Genomic DNA, 20,877 nt, shown 5'->3' with positions numbered 1-20,877 from the left:
CTGGCTGTAAAAGCCTAGGTACATTCATCAATCTACACTGAAAGTGAAATTGAAGTAAGATTGTATTACAGGACAGTACTTGTATGTCAGCATAAGTTTCTGGGTAAAAGTACGCTGTACTTACTGTACTCTAATTGCTCTCTGTGTGAACTGCTTTGGTAGCAGTAATGAGATGGTCTGGAGACATGTATTTTTTAATCCAGAAAAGGGCAGATTGTATGATTAAAATATGTTTTCCTAATGCCTAATAGGTTATGCAATACTGGCAACCTCTGCATGTGTTTTGTTTCTAATACTACCTTCTGAGGAAACTAACACTTGCAGGGGGATAAGAAGTTGTTTCTTAGCCATACATTCATAAGCAACTTACAGTAAGTGGATTGGTTTTCCAAAAGTGTTTTCTGAGTTAGAAAAGTGCCCTCATGGTGTGCAGGATTCATGCTGCCTAATTCTAGGCAAATGGCTTTGGGCTTTCTGCAGGAGACTCTTTTGCCATTATTTGAGAAAGTTTAGGGTCCTGAACATACAGACACAGAATCAATAAAGCGGGCGAGCTCAAAGTAAACAAGTAGACACAGTATAAATACCTTTCTCTTGTAATGAAATTGTGTTTTGTTAAGTTGTGATTTGAAGTTGGGTTTGACTCGGAGATGATCTTGTGGTTGAAGTACATGATTAACAGACACTGAGTCTATACATTCTCCTGTTGCAGAGTTTCTGTAAGGGGCCAGTAAGGTTTTAGGCTCTCTTCATGGTACAATATTGCCTGATGTAGTGAATGCAGAAGAACGCCATGACATGTTTCATATGTTATCATGTTTTCACATGTTATCATAAAGACTGTTGAGAGGATTTCTTGGCTAAAAAAATTATTCCATGAACATCAGAACTGATGAATCCTGGTTTTCCTTCAGCTAGTTTACTTTGTTCACGTCTATCCTAGTGTCTTTCTCATCCTTTCTCATTCTGACTTCAGAGCTTCCTTCTCTCTGTCCCAACCCTTTCTGTGATTGCTTAAAGTTACTCCACTGCTATGCATGACTATGAATCCCCCATCTCCTACTTATGTACAACCAGCAGTGGTTGACTCTGGTGTTAACTCGTGCATGAGCTGAGAAGAAAAAAAAGCGTGGTTTTGGCATGTCAGCCAAATTTTATTTTAGTCAGCTGGAGAGTTCAAGAATTAGGAAAGATGGGATTGCCAATCAACACAGCTGCATAAACCAGCTTCCTCAGAAATGGGACTGGAATAGCGGCCATGTGGGAAAGCTAGGCATGGATCTATTTAAGTAAATTCTGCTTTATTCTTTGAGAAATGCCACATCATGCTGTCTGAGTTTAATAGTTTTTAAATCCTCTTCCTTGACTATCAGCTAAACAGAGTATCCATTGGTCAGTAACTTTAAGTGAAAGAACACAATTTCTATCCTTCTCCCCATGCCACTTGGTATATGACTGACCTTTCACCCTCTTGCATTCTTGTTTGTGAACAGATTTTTTGGAAACTTCAGTCATTTAGGTTCACTGTGTTTAAATTTTGGTGGAGTGACCATTAAGTCTGTTTTGCTTGGACAAAATCTTCGTACAAATTTTCTTTTTATTGTTAGTTATCTATCAGACAAAATGCTAGTCATATGCTTGGTTTTCTTCTGAACAGCTATTCTTGACTTTTGTAAAGCTTTTTGTAGTGTTCTGCAGGTGCTGTATGCAGTAGGCTGTGACATAGTTAGAAGAAGATGTGCTTACTTGATTTTTAGACTTGAAAACCTAGAATTTCTTTGAGAGGAATTGTACAGAAATATTTGTATCCTTGAACACTAGCGAGTCAAAGCTGCAAAAGATGGGATGGGTTTATTATCTGTTGTTTGAATATGAGCTCTTATGAGGACTTTAAAACCAAACCAACAAACAAAAAGCCAAACTAAGCAAACAAACAAACATCAGCAAGTACCAAGGTTTGGATTTGTTTGTTTGTGTGTTTTGGGATTGTTTTGTTACTTAATGTAATGCCATTTTTTCCTTTCCATTTCATTTTCCTAAATTCTTTCTTAAACCCTGCTAAGACAAATTGTATGATTCCACAGATCTTGAAATTAATGTGTTCATGACACATTTCTCATAAATCCATTTTAGTTGTAGGGTTATATCTACATGCATGACAGCATAGTAGGAAGAGACAAAAAGACAGTCCTTGCAGTCAACTCTGGTAAAATCTGCCTCACATATTGAATAAACATAAAGACTTGTGGAAGGGAACTAATTTCTCTGACCACAAGAGAAGGTGCTGTATGTGACCTGTTCCCATAGGCTTAGGAGAGAATAATGTATCTTTTTAAAATACTGACTTCTGAGACAAGGGTAAAGGAAATGTCCTTGGGACCCTCCTTTAGTAACCTGTTAGTATTGTAAATAAAATGAACACTCTGACATGGAATTCCCAGTTTGGGGTCTTATTTTAAGGAGCTGCATTGAAGGAGTGTTACCACCTTATGTTTGGTGCCACTGTACCACTGTTTGGGTTATAAACAGTGCATATTGTAGTTTACGAGTTTTGTCTTTGTTTATGAATGGCAATACTTTGGCTTACCATCAGCTCTTTTAGGGAGTCTTCGTTTGTTTGTTTGTTTTTTAAAAAGATGATGCAGTAGAAGAAGCTCTTCTCATTGTTCTTGACATTATTTTCTAGTTTCAAGTCTATTTGAACTTTAGCGTTCCAAATACCAGCCCTTCATGGCTGGATAGACAGACAGATTAATTATCCATGGATTTGCTTTTTTGACAATAAATATGTGAAATGAATGTACGATATTTCTGTAGAGATTCTGAATTGTATATGATGGCTGTGGCTTTAGGGGTTTCAAGCAACCACTAAAACTTGAAGTACTTAATACTCCTATGATATGACCTGTTTGGTATGGTCTTAGTGTGATCACTGTTAACTGTACATTGGGAATTTAAAGTAGAATAAATTCATAATTGCAACCTATGCAGATAGTAAAATTTAGTATATATATATATATATACACACAATATCATTTATATAAACAAAATAGATGCATATTTCAAGAAGGACATAAGAAGAAATAAAAGTGAAAGCATTTTAGTATGTCTATCTGCATTTTTAGATCAACTCAGAATTGTTTGGGGTTTTTTAAATCTCTCTAAGATATTCTCAGCTGTTAATTTCTCATGAAACTTCCCAATGATACATCTTACATTCTTTAGCAAACTCTGTGTACCTAGGTTTCCTTATCAGGACAGGAACCAAGGTCTGATGGTGGTTTCTTTTCATACAGGCATCCATGATCAGGGTGCTGTTTAACTCCAGGTCAGAATCATCTCCAGAGGTTACCAATCATTTACTTAAGGAAGAAGCAGCCTTGAGGCCATTGGCAGACTTTTGACTACTTTCTGCCACTTTGGAAGTGCTGCTTTTTCTGAGCTTGGCTGGGTACGATCATCTTTGCCATGATTCAATGTAACCTGTGAATGACCACCATACAGTTTGACTATCCCAGGAACAAATTAATATCCATTCTGGGATAAAGTTTTCTGTGCTTTGCAGGGTGGTGTTCAGCTCTCACATGCTGATAATCATGTTTCTTTAGGATGAGTGGCTGTTAACATAGCTATTGAGCAATACTGTGCTAACTATTGAAGGATTTGTTTAGTCTGAAATAATCACCATGAAGAGACCATGTATAACATAATCTTTATTATTCTGATGCAGCAAACTTTTGAAACTCCTTTTAATGAATATCTTTATAATGAGGATCTATCAAGGTCCTGTGTGTGATCTTATGAAACACTTGGACTGTTTAACAGGTGAAAAAAACACCAAACCAAACCAACCAAACACACACAAAACCCACTCAAAATTAAGACCTGAATAAAAAAAAAAAAAATCAACATATTTTCATCCTGCTCTGTAAAGACTTCTTCCATGTTACATATTCTGAATGTAAAATGTATTCTGAGAATGAATACACAAATTTTTTCGTTTGAAGATTTTATTATATTTGTGTGGTATGTTATCAGGCAGGACTCGTTCCAACCCTATTTTGTGCACAGCTTTCTGCATAACAGTCTCTGTCTTTGGACCTCACACATGAAATGAGGCAGGAATTTATCCTAATTCTTCATACAAAACGTCAAGGATTTAAAAATCATTCCCAGGTCTGTTTATGTGTGATTAAACTTTGCTTGGTGTGTGGAACATCATAGTAGTCCTCCTATCTGTTCTGTTCACTTCTCATCACAGCAGATGCTGTGAAGTATAAGTCTTACAGAAATGCACGGAGTGCTTGTATGGTATATGCATATGTATGCCTTCTCACTCTGGTCTGTGAAATTTGCTAACAGAATAATATAGCTCAGCTGTGCATAGTTAGATTTTTAGTAGCTTTTAATAATAATAATATATTTATTACATCTCTTGCTTTTCAAGATGTGTATTTTCTTTCCCTTCTTTTTGGCTTTCCTTCAGTTTTTCCTATTGCAAGCTTTTTAGTATATTGCAGTGTATAATTTTTCTGTGTTACTGCCAGTTTGTGAACTTTTGCTTTTAGTTTTCTTTTTGTTTCTATTTTGTCCTAAACATTTTGTTTTGTTTTGTTTTTTCTGGTTCTGTTTTCTGTTGTTGTTGTTGGTGGTTGGTTGTTGCCATTTTGTTTTGTTTTTGTTTTGTGTGTGTGTGTGTGGTTGTATTGTTTATCTCCAGAAGGATAAAATGTGTGTGGGAGATGCATAATAAACAGTTGTTGTCAGCAAAGTAGGCTAAAATGCGTGAAAGAATGATCCAGGGGTATTAAGTCCCAAAGCTTTGCTGCTTGAGTGATGAAGATATCCATAACGCAAAACCTTGATAACCTAAAAGCTTTACATATTGTATACCATGTTCATAACTGCTATTTGCATGAAGTTTCCTTTCGGACCTCTGTCAGGTTTCTGAAAGTGACAATGTGCATCTTGCTTGATGTGCTCACACAGTTGCCTCCTGAGAGCTGCAAGGATGATGGTGAGACAATGTGTGCTGATGTACCGTTCCATGGAAGCCTCTGATTTTGGATCCCCCTCCCCAAAGAGCCCAGCATACAGGCTTGCCCCCACTGTGCCTGTTCCTAGTACTCGCGTGTTCTCCATTGTCTGAAAAATTGCATCTTTTTTTCTCACACAGTAGATTTATTGATAGTTGTCATACCTGGTGTGGTCTGTAATGTGTGTTTACTGGACAAAGCTGGTTTGCTTCTCCTCATTTAGTCAATGTAATTGATCCCCGACTCTTTACACTGGCATTTCATTTGCCAGAGCAGCATCTCTGTTATCACGTTATCAGTACATCAGCACATATGATTGCAGAAGCAAAAGAAGCATTAAAAAATGTTAAGACCTTGTTAGGATTCGGGTAAAAATTAATTCAGTCAACTCTCTTTCCTTCATCTGAGGACAGGGCAACTTCAAGAAACTATGGATGATGAGTGTGATGGAAACTGTAGGTTGCTGGAAAATTGTCTTAAGAAACGTCAGAGAAAGTGTATTTTTGCCAAGTTGTGTACTTCAGGCACATGCTTATGTATATATTTTTAATCAAAAGGGACATCTAATTCTTTATATAGTTTAGGTTTTAATTGCTAAAAGTTTTCTAAAGTATTTTTTTCCCTTCAGCTGATGGAGTCTGTGTGTTTAAATGCTTGGTTAACAGAGACACTGAATACTGTCGTGTGGGAAAACAGTCTGTGTTGATTACATTGGGATACAACAGTGCCTTGCTTCAGTTCAAGTCACAAGCTGGTAAGTACATCTTGGACTTCTGAGTATCTTCTCCTCCCTGTGTTGGTAAAATTCATGTTAAAATCTGTTATCTTCTATATCTGTTTCATATTTAATTATTATTTAATTTAAATATTTAATTTAATATTTAATTTAAAGATTACATTTTGTTATGATAATTTGTGTGACTTCATTTGCTACTAGCCCATTCCAGCTGCCTTTTGTGGAGCATGGACCATTCATGAAGCGAACATAACATTTTTGCAAAACAAATGCAGATTAATTTTCTGAAGAAAGGAAGAGCAGACAACACATTCAAATGACTTTGTAAACTCAAATAACTCGCAAATGCTTTTTGTGGGAAATCTGCCACTTCTTGCTCCCCATTCAGAAGTTGTCTTGCAGACCTGTACATCTGTATAGTTAATTGAGGTAGTTTAGCATACACCTGCAGTTCTTAGGATAAGTATTTTGTGTTTAGTAATGCTGAAAGAGAAACTCACTCTGTTGTAGAAATGGGACTGTATTTTAGTAGAATGTTGAGATCTGTATTTTTATAGTTCCATGCAATGTGCTTTTGTAAATCCAACAGCTGAGACTTTTTAATATGTGATATCCTCATGTCCTTGTATTGGATTTTGGAAAAGCATTCTTAGTTTTTATGCAAGCATATTCTGAAGGCTGCGTATCTCTTCTGAGTAGTGTGCAGCATGGCCACAATTCATTTTGAAATTGTGTGACTGTAAGTAACATACAGCTTCCTCTTTAATAGTAGATACGCATTCTTATATAGCAGCCTACATCAGTAGGCCTGGTGATTTCCAGGAGGATATTATAGTTATTTTAATTTTATATTTTGTGGAAACTGATGCACAAAGCAATTAGATTTTATTTTTGGCAGCTTATTTAAAGACACATACATGTTTCAAAGCATCAAAGGATGAAAATTTTGATTTAGATGGATTTGTTTGTGCAATGAGTTGCTAGTCCTGTATCATGTAGACACAATACACGAACTCTTGAGTCCCATTCTACTAGAAAACACAGATTTTAGACTAACTGTATTTTCTCTTGGGTGCAAAATCTTGGTGGCCTTTGAAGTCCTACCTGGTTACCACTTTTCATCTGTATCTGTCAGGAATAACTATTCACATTTTCAACCTCTTGCCTTGCTAAAACAATATGAATGTAAGCTGAGAATGACTGTGAGTTTCTGTTTTGTTGTTGTTGGTTTTGTTTTTTACATGTATGTATCTGAATGTTACAGATCAGTGTTATGCTTCCATTAAGTTATTATAATTTCTCTTGAGACTGCAATACAATAATGTCTCTTACAGAAACCCACATCAGAATTGAAGCAATAATTGAGATTAGGTTGTTTAGCAATTTATTAGCTCACTGTTCATAATTGAGGAGTCAGGCAAGTTTGTCAGTACTCTTTGGTCTGCAATCTCTGCTGTGTCCTGCCTACCTAGGACGGTTCTGATTCCAAAAGGCATTGATAGTTTGGGATCTCAAGGCAAAATAAGTTTCTCTTAGTGCTCTTCACCACCTTTACAAACAAGTATTTGTAAAAAATCCAGCTGATTTCTGTACAGTCTGCTATTTTTCCTGAGAGGAAAGTGGTAAGTGGTAAATTCAGTCCTCTCTAGCTTATATTCCTTCGTGATTTGTGTTTAATTCATTTATATAGCTACGTATTGTGAAAAGATAATAACAGTATAGATAAGTCTCTTAATGTATCATTTCTGATTCTGCTTGTTAATGTGAAAAAATTGATTGCTTTCTATATTTTTCCATCTTTAAAACTCAGCAGAAAATAAACTGAAATGGCCTGTTAATCCATGCAACAACTCATGGATAAAATGACAGAAATATAATGGATTGGTCAAAGTAAAGTCTGTTCAGATTAAATGACAAACCTATTGATATTAAATGGAATGTATTGGCTGCCGCATTAATCTGAAAGTTACTTGTAGAATATTATTTCCTCTTGCCATAGAAACAGCTTGCTGGTACCTTCTTCAATGTGTTGGGTAAATCAAACATTGTTTAGTGTTGAGGAAGTTTTATGTTTTTCCAAAGAAGTTGAAGCTAACCTTTTGTTGTTTGCTGTGTAGAAGTGTAGGTGTTACCCTCAGTTTTATGTATTTGCAAGTGTGCATAATAAATAAAAATAATTGTTATTCAAAAATGGAATGAAAGGTCCTTTATCATATGTTAAAAGTGATAGTTAGGAAAATGCAATAAGGTTTTTTAAGTCTTCTGTCTTTTAGAAACATAGAGGAAGATTAGGAGTGAGGAATGGGGAGAGAGGGAAATTCATCACCTGCTTGTGCCCACACAGAGAATTGCTGTTCTGGTTCCAGCATGTAGACAATCATAAGTCATAGACTGTATCTTTCATTTCCTGCTGAACATATGTTAGACATCTGAGTATAATCAAGCAGGCAATAAAAATGAAAGTTAGTAGCCTACAGGCTTTACTTTCAAAAACAAAGATCATCTATCTGTAATACACCAACCAACCAGTTTGTAACTCATCTGTGACAGACTTGGTATGCAGCTCTCTGCTCCTTAGTGGAAATAAGCTGCTCAATTTAGCATGGAATTAGTTCGTGAGCACAGGATGAATTGTTGTTTCAGGGTTGTGGTAGAAGACTGGTTCCTTTCAAACCTCATAACACTGGTCTCCAGCCACTTTCACAGTACATCCAGGCATTTGACATGCCAATGGCTGGTGTCTGTAGGTGTTAATTTTTCTAGTTCAACTCACCTTGAAAATTGTGTGCCAGCTCTAATAACTGTGCTACTTGCATAGAAGCACAGTACAGATGGGGAAAAAGGTGTTATTTACTGTTTTCTGTTATTTCTAACATATAGTACTTGTGTATCTCTGCATACAGAACTGACCTAGAGACATATGAGTGTGAGTCTGTAGATGTGTATATATATATAGGTGAAATATATTAAAAGTATACATTGAGTTTTGTATGTGTAAACATACATGCTGTTACTGCAGTTAATTCAAGTAAAGGAACATGGTATGTCTTGCTGTGATTTTCTTTTTTTCCTCAAATTATTATTTCATGTAATGGCATATGGATCTAATGAGCTATGATTCCATTAGCAAGTCACACAGTCCAGACAGAACAAGTTTGTAGAACAGAACAATTGGTGCTGGGGCCCTGGTATGCAGACTGTTCTCATTTGAGAAGGAGGGAAGGAGGCAAGAATGGAAAGTGTGTTTACTTTGGATTAGATCTAGTCTGGTCACATAGACTAAATGACTATTGCCTGTCAAAGTTTATTCCTGGAGTGCATAATTTGGTTTAATTTCATCCAAACAAATTCCAGTTAGCGTCCACTGAGACTATTCGGTCATGCAAACCAAGGCAGTGTACATGGGAACAACTGGCTGATAAGCCTCAAGACCCACAGGTTGCAAGGGTGCTGTTCAGCAGTTTACACCTAGGAATTTGTGTCACATAATAAGTTTGGTGAAGTAAAGGACCAAATGGCTCCATGGTTGCTTGCTAGTTGCTGTCTAAAGTAGTGATTTTGTTTTTCAGAAAACTAAAAAAAACCAACCAAACAAACAAACAAAAAAGTTTCATTACCTGAATCTTGTTTTATTTGAGTTAATTTAGAAAGCAGTTAAATTCACAAATGTATTTAATCTTGCAGCTTGAAACTCTTGCAGAGTTTTATTGTGTAAACAATGAGGTGCAACTTGTTGAGAGGAGAACTTATTCAATGCATTAACTATAATTACACCTCTGCAATTTGCAGCGATTGTGAAATCCAGCATTTGCTAGTCTCAAAAGAGTGGTAGGACGTGCTGCTTCTGGAATGACTTAAAAAAGCAGGAAGGTTTTTACTTCTGATCACATTTGTAATCCCCAACTTCTCACCTCTGGGGCAGAAACTGGTTCTGTGTCATACTCCAGTCTCTAAATTAATCCACTGTCATGAAGTGGCTCTGAGATTTCTAGATGCTTTTCCTGTGTTAACTCGTTTATGTGGCTGTTGCAAACACTGGTGGGCATTGGACATGTGCAGCAATCAGTTTGACCTGTTCAGCTTCAACAGAATTAAGTGTCTGATAATAACCAAAGAAGAATTAATTGGAAAACAAGTCATTTGGTCATCTGGTGAAGCTTCCTTTGCAAAATAGGTTCAGCCCCAAGTTGCTCAGAGCTTTGTACAGTAATGTTTTGAAAAGTTCCAAGGACAAAAATTTCTACAGCATAACCTCTCTAGGCAAGCTTTTCCAGGGTTTTTTTTTTAGTGTTGTGATTTTGAAATTCATTGTCATTCCTAGACAACAAGGACTAAAGACAGTCTTCTGGGTTATCAAACAGTCTTTGCAGAGGCATGAAAATAATGTTGAAGATTGACTAGAAAAGAAAGGACTCAAGCATGTCACTGAATCTGTAACATCATCTCTTACCTTCAGATAGCAAAAAAAAAGGGAGAAGATTAAGAGAATGTGTAATTACCTGGAAAAAATCTCCACTGTCCAGTGTCAGACTTTCTTCTGGTTTTGTCTTTTCATGCAGAGAAAGAAAGAGAAAGACTAATCTGTTTTAAGCTAATTTTTGCATCTTCCAGGAGAAGATTGGCATTGTCTGTAATTTTGACCACTCTTCCTTGTCATGAACTGTTGTAGGAGTTTCCTGTCTCTCTGGTTTAGCAAATTACAGATGTTGTGTGGTCTGCTCTCTCTGTCTTCTCTTGTCTTTGTATGAACAGAAGATGCAAAACTTCCATCCCTGGTTTTATTGTTGTAAGCTATGTTCCTTCCCGACAATTTTTCCTTATAGTGCTTTTTTCTAGATATTTTCTCCACTTACTGTCATGTACCTTTCTTTTAGACATCAAGGAACTACTTTTTGCTTGTGGAGCTGGTTTAATCTTAAAAGCTGGACACAAAAGCCTCTGTGTTATTTGTTTTATTGGTCCACATGATTTTTCCTGTTACTTACCTAATGTGAGAAGTGACCTTGTCAGAAGCCCAAGGGCTATACCTGTCAGCTTTTTAGCTAGATTTCTTCCAAAGGAAGAAAATGTGGTCCTCAGCCTGGCTTTTTAGGCCAATTGAATTTGAGTGTTTTGTTCTTGGTTATAAACCTCCTCACTCAAATCCACATGTTTCTCAATAACCCTCAGTGGTTCTCTGTGTGGAGCTTGGATTGGTTTGTGTAGATTAACCTGAAACAGCAGGTTGAGGCTTTATGTTCAACCACTCCTCACTTAGAGTTCACCAAGAGTTGGCTAAACTGAATAGAGACTCCTTGACAACACTGTTGAATGCATCTGGGTGCTCCTTAAAATCTTTTAGTGGTGACCAGATATTTGCAGGAGTTCTTGCCTGTTTAATGAAATTTGAAACTGTTTACTGTGTATTTATGAACATCATAAGCCAAATGAAACATTCCTCTCAAGTGTGACTGAATGTGTTCTTATCTTGTCTTTGAATGTTTATCTTTAATTACTATCCTTGTAATTTTTGCTACATTCATGTCTTTTCTATTTTTCTTTTCCAGAATACGACACATTTTCAAATGCATTGCAGAGATGCTGTAGCCAGAAGAAGTACTCTGTGTTCAATCAGCGAACAGAGGAAGCATCTGCTGCTCAGTATTTTCAGGTAATGAAACTTCAGTGCCGGTTTGTGAAATCTAAGTTGCTGTTTGCTTGGCTTTAGTAACCAGGTCAATTAGGTAGCTGAGGTTTATTGAGAGGGTGCTTAGGACTTTGGTAACTTAATTACTAAGTAATTTAAGGTAAGATTGATAGAAGATGGACTTTATCTTTTTTTTTTTTTCTTTTTTTTTTTCTGTTTTTCCTCTCCTCCTTTCCTTTTAGTTTTATGGCTGTCTGTCTCAACAACAGAATATGATGCAGGATTTTGTGAGGACAGCCACTTATTACAGAGCTATCCTACAGAACCACATAGATTTTGCAGACAAGGTAAGGTCTATTAAAAGTCTTAAATGTTCCAGTATGCTGCTGAGACTCTAAACTTCAACTTGCTCTGATCAATGCTGATCAGACCGGAGCCTTTTCTCATCTTGGACTTTGTGCATGAATATTCTAATTCATGTCTGCTTAATATATGGAATATTGTGTCCAGTTCTGGGCCCCTCAATTCAGGAAGGACAGAGACCTGCTGGAGAGAGTCCAGCGCAGGGCAGCAAAGATGATGAAGGGAGTGGAGCATCTCCCGTATGAAGAAAGGCTGAGGGAGCTGGGGCTCTTTAGCCTGGAGAAGAGGAGACTGAGGGGTGACCTTATTAATGTTTATAAATATATAAAGGGTGAGTGTCATGAGGATGGAGACAGGCTATTCTGGGTGACAACCAATGATAAGACAAGGGGTAATGGGTTCAAACTGGAACACAAGAGGTTCCACTTAAATATGAGAAGAAACTTCTTCACAGTGAGGGTAATGGAATATACTGGAACAGGCTGCCCAGGGAGGCTGTGGAGTCTCCTTCTCTGCAGACATTCAAAACCCACCTGTACACATTCCTGTGTAACCTCATCTGGGTGTTCCTGCTCCGGCAGGGGGATTGGACTGGATGAGCTTTTGATGTTCCTTCCAGTCCCTAACATTCTGTGATTCTGTGAATATTATTAATGCATTTTATCAAGCACATGGATGACAGTGCATGATGGTGATGGTACATCCTCAGGATGAATGGCGCCAAACATGGATCCAAACATGAGCTACACATTCCTCTGCTGTCTTCTGTGGGCAGTCTGGGAACCTACACATATATGTTTCTTGACATTCTGGGCTGTTATCATTCCATTTGGCATCCTGTAGTTCATATACAATGTTAATTTCACTAACTGTTGATTGTGTATTTCCTATTGTGCCATATAGTCTCTTGCAAATACCTGCAAATGTATTCTAGTTTATATCTCATTCATGGAGGTCTACACTGAATGTTTTTGCACCTCACAGTCATTACAAAGTTAACAAGTGCATAAGTGGCTGGTGTGACTCCATTTGTAGAAGGCAAAGATTTGGAAACAATGCAGAAACTTACAACTTCAGATGCAAAAGTCATCTCCAAAATATGTATTTAGATCTTGAAGACTACTGTAATGAGTATAATGATGTTTGTTACTTCTTTATCTAGTCCTCTCCCTCTCACATTGTCTAAATCAGATACTTCAGCAAAAGACAAAAGGAAAGTTACACTGAGGAGATCAGGGATAATCTGCCTCCTAGCCACAGATGAAGTAATTTTCTAATTTCATTTTTTAGGGCTCTTGAAATGCAAAGCATAGACCTAGTATATTTTACTTCCCTCCACCTCCCCCCCATTTCAATCAGTCACACTAGCTAGAGACTGTCTGACCCTCTCCAGGACACCAGTCCCCATGCACACTCTTCTCTGATTCCACCCTTAATACAGCAACAAATTCTATAAAGTAATCACATGTTGTTCAGAAAAGTATATAATTTAGTAAGATTTTTAATTTATCAGCTTTCTAATGCTGTCATTTTGCTCTTATGTTGTGAGGCAAAGGAATATTTAAGTTCTAATTTTCTTTATATCATTCCTCCATTGTGTCATTTTTTGTTGTCTCTCCTTATGTAGCCTCGCTTCTGAGGTCAGTGTTCCTGGTCTTCTCTGTTGTCTTCTGTGTGAAGAAATTGCACATGCCCTGTTGTCATCCTTGCCATATTTCTCAGTGTCACCATTAATTTTGCAGCGCCTGTTCCGAGCAAAATTGGCAGTAGTTATGTGTGGTAGTGTAGATTGTTCCATACAATTGATTTATATTGCAGAAATCTAACTCCCTAGTTACTTGTTATTGTACTTCTCATGATTCTTGACTTTTTTTCCTGGGACTGCATCTGTCCATTGGCCATTGATCTTCACCAAACAATTCAAAATGCTGTCTAGGCTCTTTGTTGTTGTTGTGGATGATGATGAGTCATTTAGGATTTGGATTGACAGGAACAGTTCAGATTTTCCACAAAGTTATATTAATCAGCACTGGTTCTACAGTGGATTACCTTCACTAGCTCACTCTGCTCTTTAATCACTAGATACTGTGTCATCTTCATTTCTTGCTATGACACTGCTAACCTCTCTTAACAAATTAATAAAAACAGCAAAAAAAGTTGACTACATGTGACTTTCTGTAAGCAAATAGGTAGTTTATAAGCAGCAGCCTAGCAGAAATGTTTTCTAGGTCTCAAAATGTCAGCTGAGACCATGGGAGCTCTGTTTATGATGTTTGGCCGTCAGATTGCAAACAAAAACAATGGTGAAAATGAAGCTGCAATTATTTGTCATGCTGTTGTAATTCTTTTGTCCCTTCTCCTTACCCCTTCCTTTCTCTTATCTTTCTGTGTGCACTTCCTATGAAAAGCAGCCTCTGACTTTAGCTCATGCCAGTACAAATGGCTTTATTACATCACAGAAAATAGTTTTTAATAACATATAAGCAAATACCAAACAAAACATTTTTCTTTAATTGTGTAGCATATTTATGGCCAAAGTGAGGAGAGTCGTAAATGTGAAATTTATCTGCATAGTTTTAAGATCATTATATTTTAACTATTAAGTATAGTAACAAAACCAAGTACAGCTGATAATTTTTCTTTGCCATGCAACTTCGGTGAACGGTGCATGTTTCAGAACTACACGTAACTATTTACTTTCATAGAAATGAATAAAACCTTTATAGAAATTAAACAAATATGTTTCAGTCTCTGTAATTTGTTTCAGACCTGAGACAATCCTCCTCTCTTACTTAATTCGATGAGGTTAGTAAACAAGTGCTGTGCTATGAGCATCATAGAATCATGGAATAATTTTGGTTGGAAAAGACCATTAAGATCATTGAGTCCAATCATTGACCTAGCACTGCCAAGTCCACCACTAAACCAAGTCCATACGAACCTCATCTACACATCTTTTAAACACCTCCAGGGATGGTGACTCAACCATTTCCCTGGGCAGCCTGTTCCAATGCCTGACAATCATTTACATGAAGAAGTTTTTCTTAATATCTAGTCTAAACAGAATCAAACACCAGAGCATGTGGTATTGGATGATACCAGCTGGGTACACGAAGCTACTGTATTGTTAATGGATTATATATGTAGTGGAATAGGTAACTTGAATATATGGGAAAAGAAACAGAAAAGAGGATTTGATTTGCCATTGTCTTCTTGCCAAATAGGATGCTCCAATGTCATATTGCAAAAGGCAGATTTATCTCTGTAGGTAACATATCCATTCCGATTTTTTTGTGCCTGCAGTAAGGAACTGAGGTTTTGCATACTCTTTGCCTCTGTAGGAAATCTCGCTGCTGTGTAGCAGTACAGCTTGCTTGCCTTAGCTCTTGGTTTGTTTACTTTCCCAAATGTTGGAGGTGCTTTGGCTTCTCTTCAGCATACCTAATACTAGGACTATTACAGGCTGGGTGGTGTCGACCACCCACCTAGAAAATGATCTCTCTTTTTTCTGATTCTGTTGAGAAATGGCAATTTTTCAGGATAAATGTAGCTGAAAAAACTGCACTTCCTACATTGTAGCAAAATGCTTTGCCATGAGAATGTGAGAAACCCATTGTGCTGAGACTTGATCTGTTGGTAACATGCAACTTTATTTATCCTACATAAAGAAACTGTAAGGCAGGCAGAAACATTTAATAATGGCAGTGAGGAGATTAAAAAAGCAAAAGGGAAATAATTATTTTTATTGGAAAAAATTTTATTCAATTGCTATTTATCTTTTTTTTTCCTACCTACTCTGCATCCCCCCAATATATTTCTTCACCTTTGCTATCTACTTCCCTAAATTCTGTAGTAATTTATTATACAACTATTATTGCATATAGTGGAATAATATGAGGTGATGAAGTGTTTTTTTTCTTACTCTAAGCTTTGTTTTTGAAAAAAAATCTTTATGAGAAAGTTCAACAGGTTTTCTAACTTGTGCTGGACAAAATTAATTCTGGAGCCTTTGAGAAGGATCTTGGTGATAAATTCAAATACTGTCTGTGAGAGGTGAACTACTTTAGGACAACTGGGAATAGTGCATGAATTGACCATTTTTACCTATAGAAGCTTAAAAGAATAAGGATAACTCATTCAGAACCTAACAAATCTGAGGCTGGATTCTTCACATTAATATGGTAATTCTTACCCACAAATACTCCTTTGTATTTTCTCTTGGAAGGATTCACCTTAGAGCTTTCAGTAACTTTTTTAGCAAAACTTTGTCTTAGATTTTGAACTGTTACAGAGGCAAAAGGGAGAGTTCAAAGTGTTTTCATTAGTTATGCTAAAAAAAAAGACTCATAAATAAATTTTACAGTAGCAGTGTATAATGCTGTTTCAAACTGAATAAAGGCTGACAAGTTTACACTTGAGCCTTTTGAATTTTTCATTTGTAGTCTATTTATGAATAGTTTACTTAAAAGTAAAGCAACTAGAATTAGAATATCTGCAATGATCCTGGATGAAGTATCACACAAATTAAACATTCACAATGTGCAGCCAAAGGGAAATGCTAAAAAAAGTGTATATATATATATATTATTTTTTTTCTTTGTATAATCTTGGTGATATATAGTAATTTTGAATGAAAAATGTCATTGTTGATATATGACATTTTTGCTTTTGGTTTTGTATGTTCTCCCTGTTGTTGCTCTTCCTTGTTTGACCTATCTGCCTCAAACCTATCTATTCAAAAGTGCTTTTCAGGACTCTAATCATGCACGTACTCAAGTATACACACATGTTTGTACATGTGGATAATTCCCATTAAATTCCCATTAAGAAAGTTATTCATCTATGTAGATGAAAGCAGGAGCAGCACAGCACTGTGGACAGGAGGGCAGAGTGTAGGTTGTTCCTGATTCTGATTTCTGATAATCAGTGAAGTCACTGCATTCACATTTCAAAATAAATACTGAAGCACATACAGTCTACCACCTTTCCTCTCAATATGCATGACACCCAACTATCTGTTTAAAATTCTGCTTTGCAGAAAAACACATGCTAGTACCATGTATTGTTATTTCACAGCACTTTGTCTTAATGGCTGCTCCTACAGCTCTGTTAGGATGCTTTTCCTGTCTACAGTTAGCAAAGCTTTCTGTAGGAGAAGCCAGCAATAACACCAGTGCCACTTGGAGAGCGAGCTATGCTATTACAAGTTCAATTAATTGAAGTAATTTAGGTCAGAAAGAACCTCTGGACATCTCTAGTCCAAACCTCTACTGAAAGCAAGGCCAACTAGACCAGATTACTTAAGGTCTGACCAGTTACATTTTGAATGAATCCAAGGATGGAGATGCCACAGACTCTGTAGGAAACCTGTTCCAGTGTCTGACAACCCGTACAGTGAAAAGTTTTACTACATCTGTTGGAATTTCTTGTGTAATGACTTGTCTGTTGCCTCTTGTCCTATCACTGTGTGTCTCCTTCAAGAAAAGACTCTCAGTTTTCTCTGAAATCCTATTAGGCAGATGAAGACAGTAGTAAGCTCTTCCATTAGCCTGCCTCCTCTTGTTAAAACTAGACAAACTGATTTCTCTCAAGCCTCTCTTCATTTCATGTCCTTCACTCACCTATTATCTTGGTGGACCTCCATGAGACTGCACGTGTCCGTAGGTGTCATGTGCTGAGGATATCAAAAGTGCAGAGACCCCCAAGTGTCATCTTAAAAATGGCCTTTCCCTGACCTCTACTGGTTGCACTCTTTCTAATACAGCCCAGTAGGCAGCTGGTGGCCTTAGCTGCAAGGGCTGACTTGTATTCAGTTTGTTGTCTGTCAGGAGGACCCTTAGGTCTCATTTTTTTTTTATAAAGCTGCTTTCTAGAAGTTGTCCTTTCACTAGAGGCGGGGGATGTTTGTTAGCAGCTCAGCTTATTGATCACTACTATCAGAAAATCATCAAGATACTCCAGAAATCCCTGGATTGGTTGTGCCCCACCATACCACCCTTCCAGAAGGAATTAGGGTGGTTGAATTTCCCAATAAGTAATGGGCTTATGATCATGAGGCTTCCTCCAGAAAGCATCATTTCCCTCCTCTTCTTGCTCATGTCCTCTTCTTGATCAGATGCCTACGTCAATAATATCTGTATCCCTACACTGTGTCTTCTCATCCCTACCCATAAACTCTCAGCTAGCTCATTGCCTGTTCCCAAAGCTCCGTGCACTTGAGTCATTCTTCGCAGAGAGTACAACCCCTCCTCCTGACCTTGTCAGCCTATCCTTTCTGACAGCCTTTAGCCATCCACTGCAGCATTAGATATGCAAGCTATCCCACCATGCCTCTGTAACCCCAGTGAGATGAAAGCTTATTAATGTTTACAAATATATAAAGGGTGAGTGTCACGAGGATGGAGCCAGGCTCTTCTCAGTGACAACCAATGGTAAGACAAGGGGTAATGGGTACAAATTGGAACACAAGAGGTTGCACTTAAATTTTAGAAGAAACTTCTTCCCGGTGAGGGTGACAGACACTGGAAGAGGCTGCCCAGTGGGGTTGTGGAGTCTCCTTCTCTGAAGACATTCAAAACTCACCTGGACACCTTACTGTGTAGCCTCATCTAAGTGTTCCTGCTCCATGGGGGGATTGGACTGGATGATCTTTCAAGGTTCCTTCCAATCCCTAACATTCTGTGATTCTGTGAAAGCTGTGCATCTGTGCATGGACTTCAGATTCCTGTTTGCTTCCCATGCTATGTGTGCTAGTATATGTGCATCTCAGATGGCTCTCTTGTCATGCTGCTTTTACAAGGGGTGCATTGTGCTGTCTTCCTGAACAGTTCTCATCATGCCTTCACTTCTCTTGAGGCTACGATGACCTCCAACAACATGTACCTAGTTTTTTAGCCCACCTTGTTAGGTTGGAAAACTGATGCCAAAGATACACTCACCCCATGGTCCTGTCTCTCCCCATCAGTCTTAATTCCTCAAGAAGGTACTGTGCTCATAAAAGCCAAACTTCTATCTATGATACCAGCTGCACAGCCAAGTGTTGATGCTCAAGGCTTTTGCCTCTAAAAAGTGCCTGTGAAGATCCCAACTATCTCCTGTTCAGTCTCCCCACTGAAATCTTGGAAGATTCCAGTTTCAAGTGGCTTAAGTCACCTAACAGGTTCATGAATTTCAGATCTTGAATAAAAAAATTAATGGGAATTTCAGCCACAGGGACAGGAAAACCATCGCTTCTTGTTTTCAGTCAAGCACCAACACATAGGAGAAGCCTGAATGGTGAGCTGCTCTGTGTCCTGTCCCAACAGATGGGATGAGCGATGAGTTAACTCTGAATGTGACACACGCCCTGACTCAACAGATGAGATCAGGTGTGAGTTAACTCCAGGTAGTTCTGCACAGCAATGTGAAGTGAATGGCAGACAATCACTCAGGGGGTCCAATTATGAATTTACTAAAAGCACATGGTGGTATACAAATTACAGCAATTAGTGACTTGGCAAAAGTATGTTATAGTACCACAGAACTTATCAATACATTGACAGCAAAAGCCTTTCTAAAAATGGTGGGTTGGCAAAAATTAGTAACTGTAATGCAAAACTTAACAAGACTTTAGCAGCAGAACTTACAATGATATTACTTTATATGTTTAAGAAAAAGGAAGAGATAGAGAGAAGAGGAAAACTAAGATATCAGAAAGGGAGAGAGAGACACAGAGAGGGAGAGTAAGATATCACCACTCCACAGGTACATCAGTCCCACGACAACCTCTGGAGGGGGGGACGCGTTGAAGATTTACAAGCCACCAGCCTGTATCATACGTGAGGTTGTTTCATAACCCAGTTCATTTACATGTGAGATAGGAGAAGGCGGTTCATCTCCTCCCTCTGCTTGCTCTTCATACTAATTAGGAAGACTCTTCTGGAAATGGGTCTGGGGTCTTCAAACTAGGGGAAAGTTCATGGTATTGACCAGAAGTGAGTTGTCTTTCCTGTCAGGGGTAGCTGTTGGCTCTTGGTTTCTTCTGGTAGCTGGTTGTCCAACAGATGGTTCATCTCTATTATCCCAATCAGGCTTTTAAATATATATGCTGTTGCTGCTAAAATACTAAAATAAATAGTAAAGGCATTAAAACTCTTCATTAAGAAGCTTTTTCACTTTTTGGAGTGAAATTAGTAATATTTTTACATAATGCCAGGTTTACTAAATGCAGGGTACAGCTGTGGAAATTTAGTCACTTAAAAGAGGTGTCAGGAAGTGACTCTTTGATTATTTTGGTTTTTTTGGTCTGCCTCTTGTTTTCAAGGTTGTCCTAGATGTTGGCTGCGGGTCAGGAATCCTTTCATTTTTTGCAGTGCAGGCTGGAGCTAGAAAAGTCTATGCAGTTGAAGCCAGTTCAGTGGCAAAATATGCAGAGGTAAGTGTTTTTCACCTTGCTGAAGTGTTAGAATGATGTAGAGTGAAAATGTTAGAACTGTGCCTGAAAAAGGCTTCCATTTGATTTTCCTAAGAAGTCAGGTCTCTAATGGCCAACACTTTTTGGAAGGTAATTGTTGAAGGTGCTCTAAATGTTCTAACATGTGAAATAAATAAAGCGTATGATTGTCGTTTCTGTGAAAAAAAGGTGGTGTCTTGTAACTGTGATTAAACTTTTTACTTTCAGAAGGGGAAAAAAAAATTAAACCAGATGTTGTTTTCATAGGTTCTGTGCAAAAACGTTTGGGTGTTTTTTTTCCTAAGGCTCTTGGACATCTATGTTATCAGAGAGTTGAGTTAGTTTCCCGCTAAGAGTGATCGGTTAGGTCTCTTAGCCTTCTTACAGAACTGTGTTCTTGGGATTTAAAAATGACATGTCCAAAGAATTCACTTTATTTTTTTAGATATTGTTTTTTCTAAGCATTCTAATGTGATTTTTTTAAAAAAAGTTTTCATAGTGATATTGGTAACAGGAGAAGGAGAAGGAGAAGGAGAAAAGGAGAAGGAGAAGGAGAAGGAGAAGGAGAAGGAGAAGGAGAAGGAGAAGGAGAAGGAGAAAGAAGGAAAAGTTGACTTCCTAAAATGTGCTAATCCTAAATAGTAGCAAATTTCTCAGTGTTTTTTTCTCACAGTCTCTACTTATT

The 20,877-nt window shown here is 37.6% G+C and overlaps 1 protein-coding gene across 1 annotated transcript in view; it reads left to right on the top strand.

Annotated features, from left to right (window-relative positions):
* LOC308051523 (histone-arginine methyltransferase CARM1-like) overlaps positions 1–20,877 on the top strand; it is a gene marked incomplete at both ends in the record, with an annotated part of 50,398 nt that overhangs the window by 11,920 nt on the left and 17,601 nt on the right. The window contains 4 exons of the mRNA XM_080361971.1: positions 5,665–5,790; positions 11,319–11,422; positions 11,641–11,745; positions 20,064–20,174. Coding sequence (XP_080218097.1) covers positions 5,665–5,790; positions 11,319–11,422; positions 11,641–11,745; positions 20,064–20,174 — 446 coding nt within the window. The remainder of the gene's footprint in view (positions 1–5,664; positions 5,791–11,318; positions 11,423–11,640; positions 11,746–20,063; positions 20,175–20,877) is intronic.

This window comes from Nesoenas mayeri, assembly GCF_963082525.1.
Source record: "Nesoenas mayeri genome assembly, chromosome: Z".
Classification (NCBI taxonomy): domain Eukaryota; kingdom Metazoa; phylum Chordata; class Aves; order Columbiformes; family Columbidae; genus Nesoenas; species Nesoenas mayeri.
The sequence above is the reverse complement of the archived record's forward strand: the minus strand, read 5'-3'. Positions and strand labels throughout refer to the sequence as shown.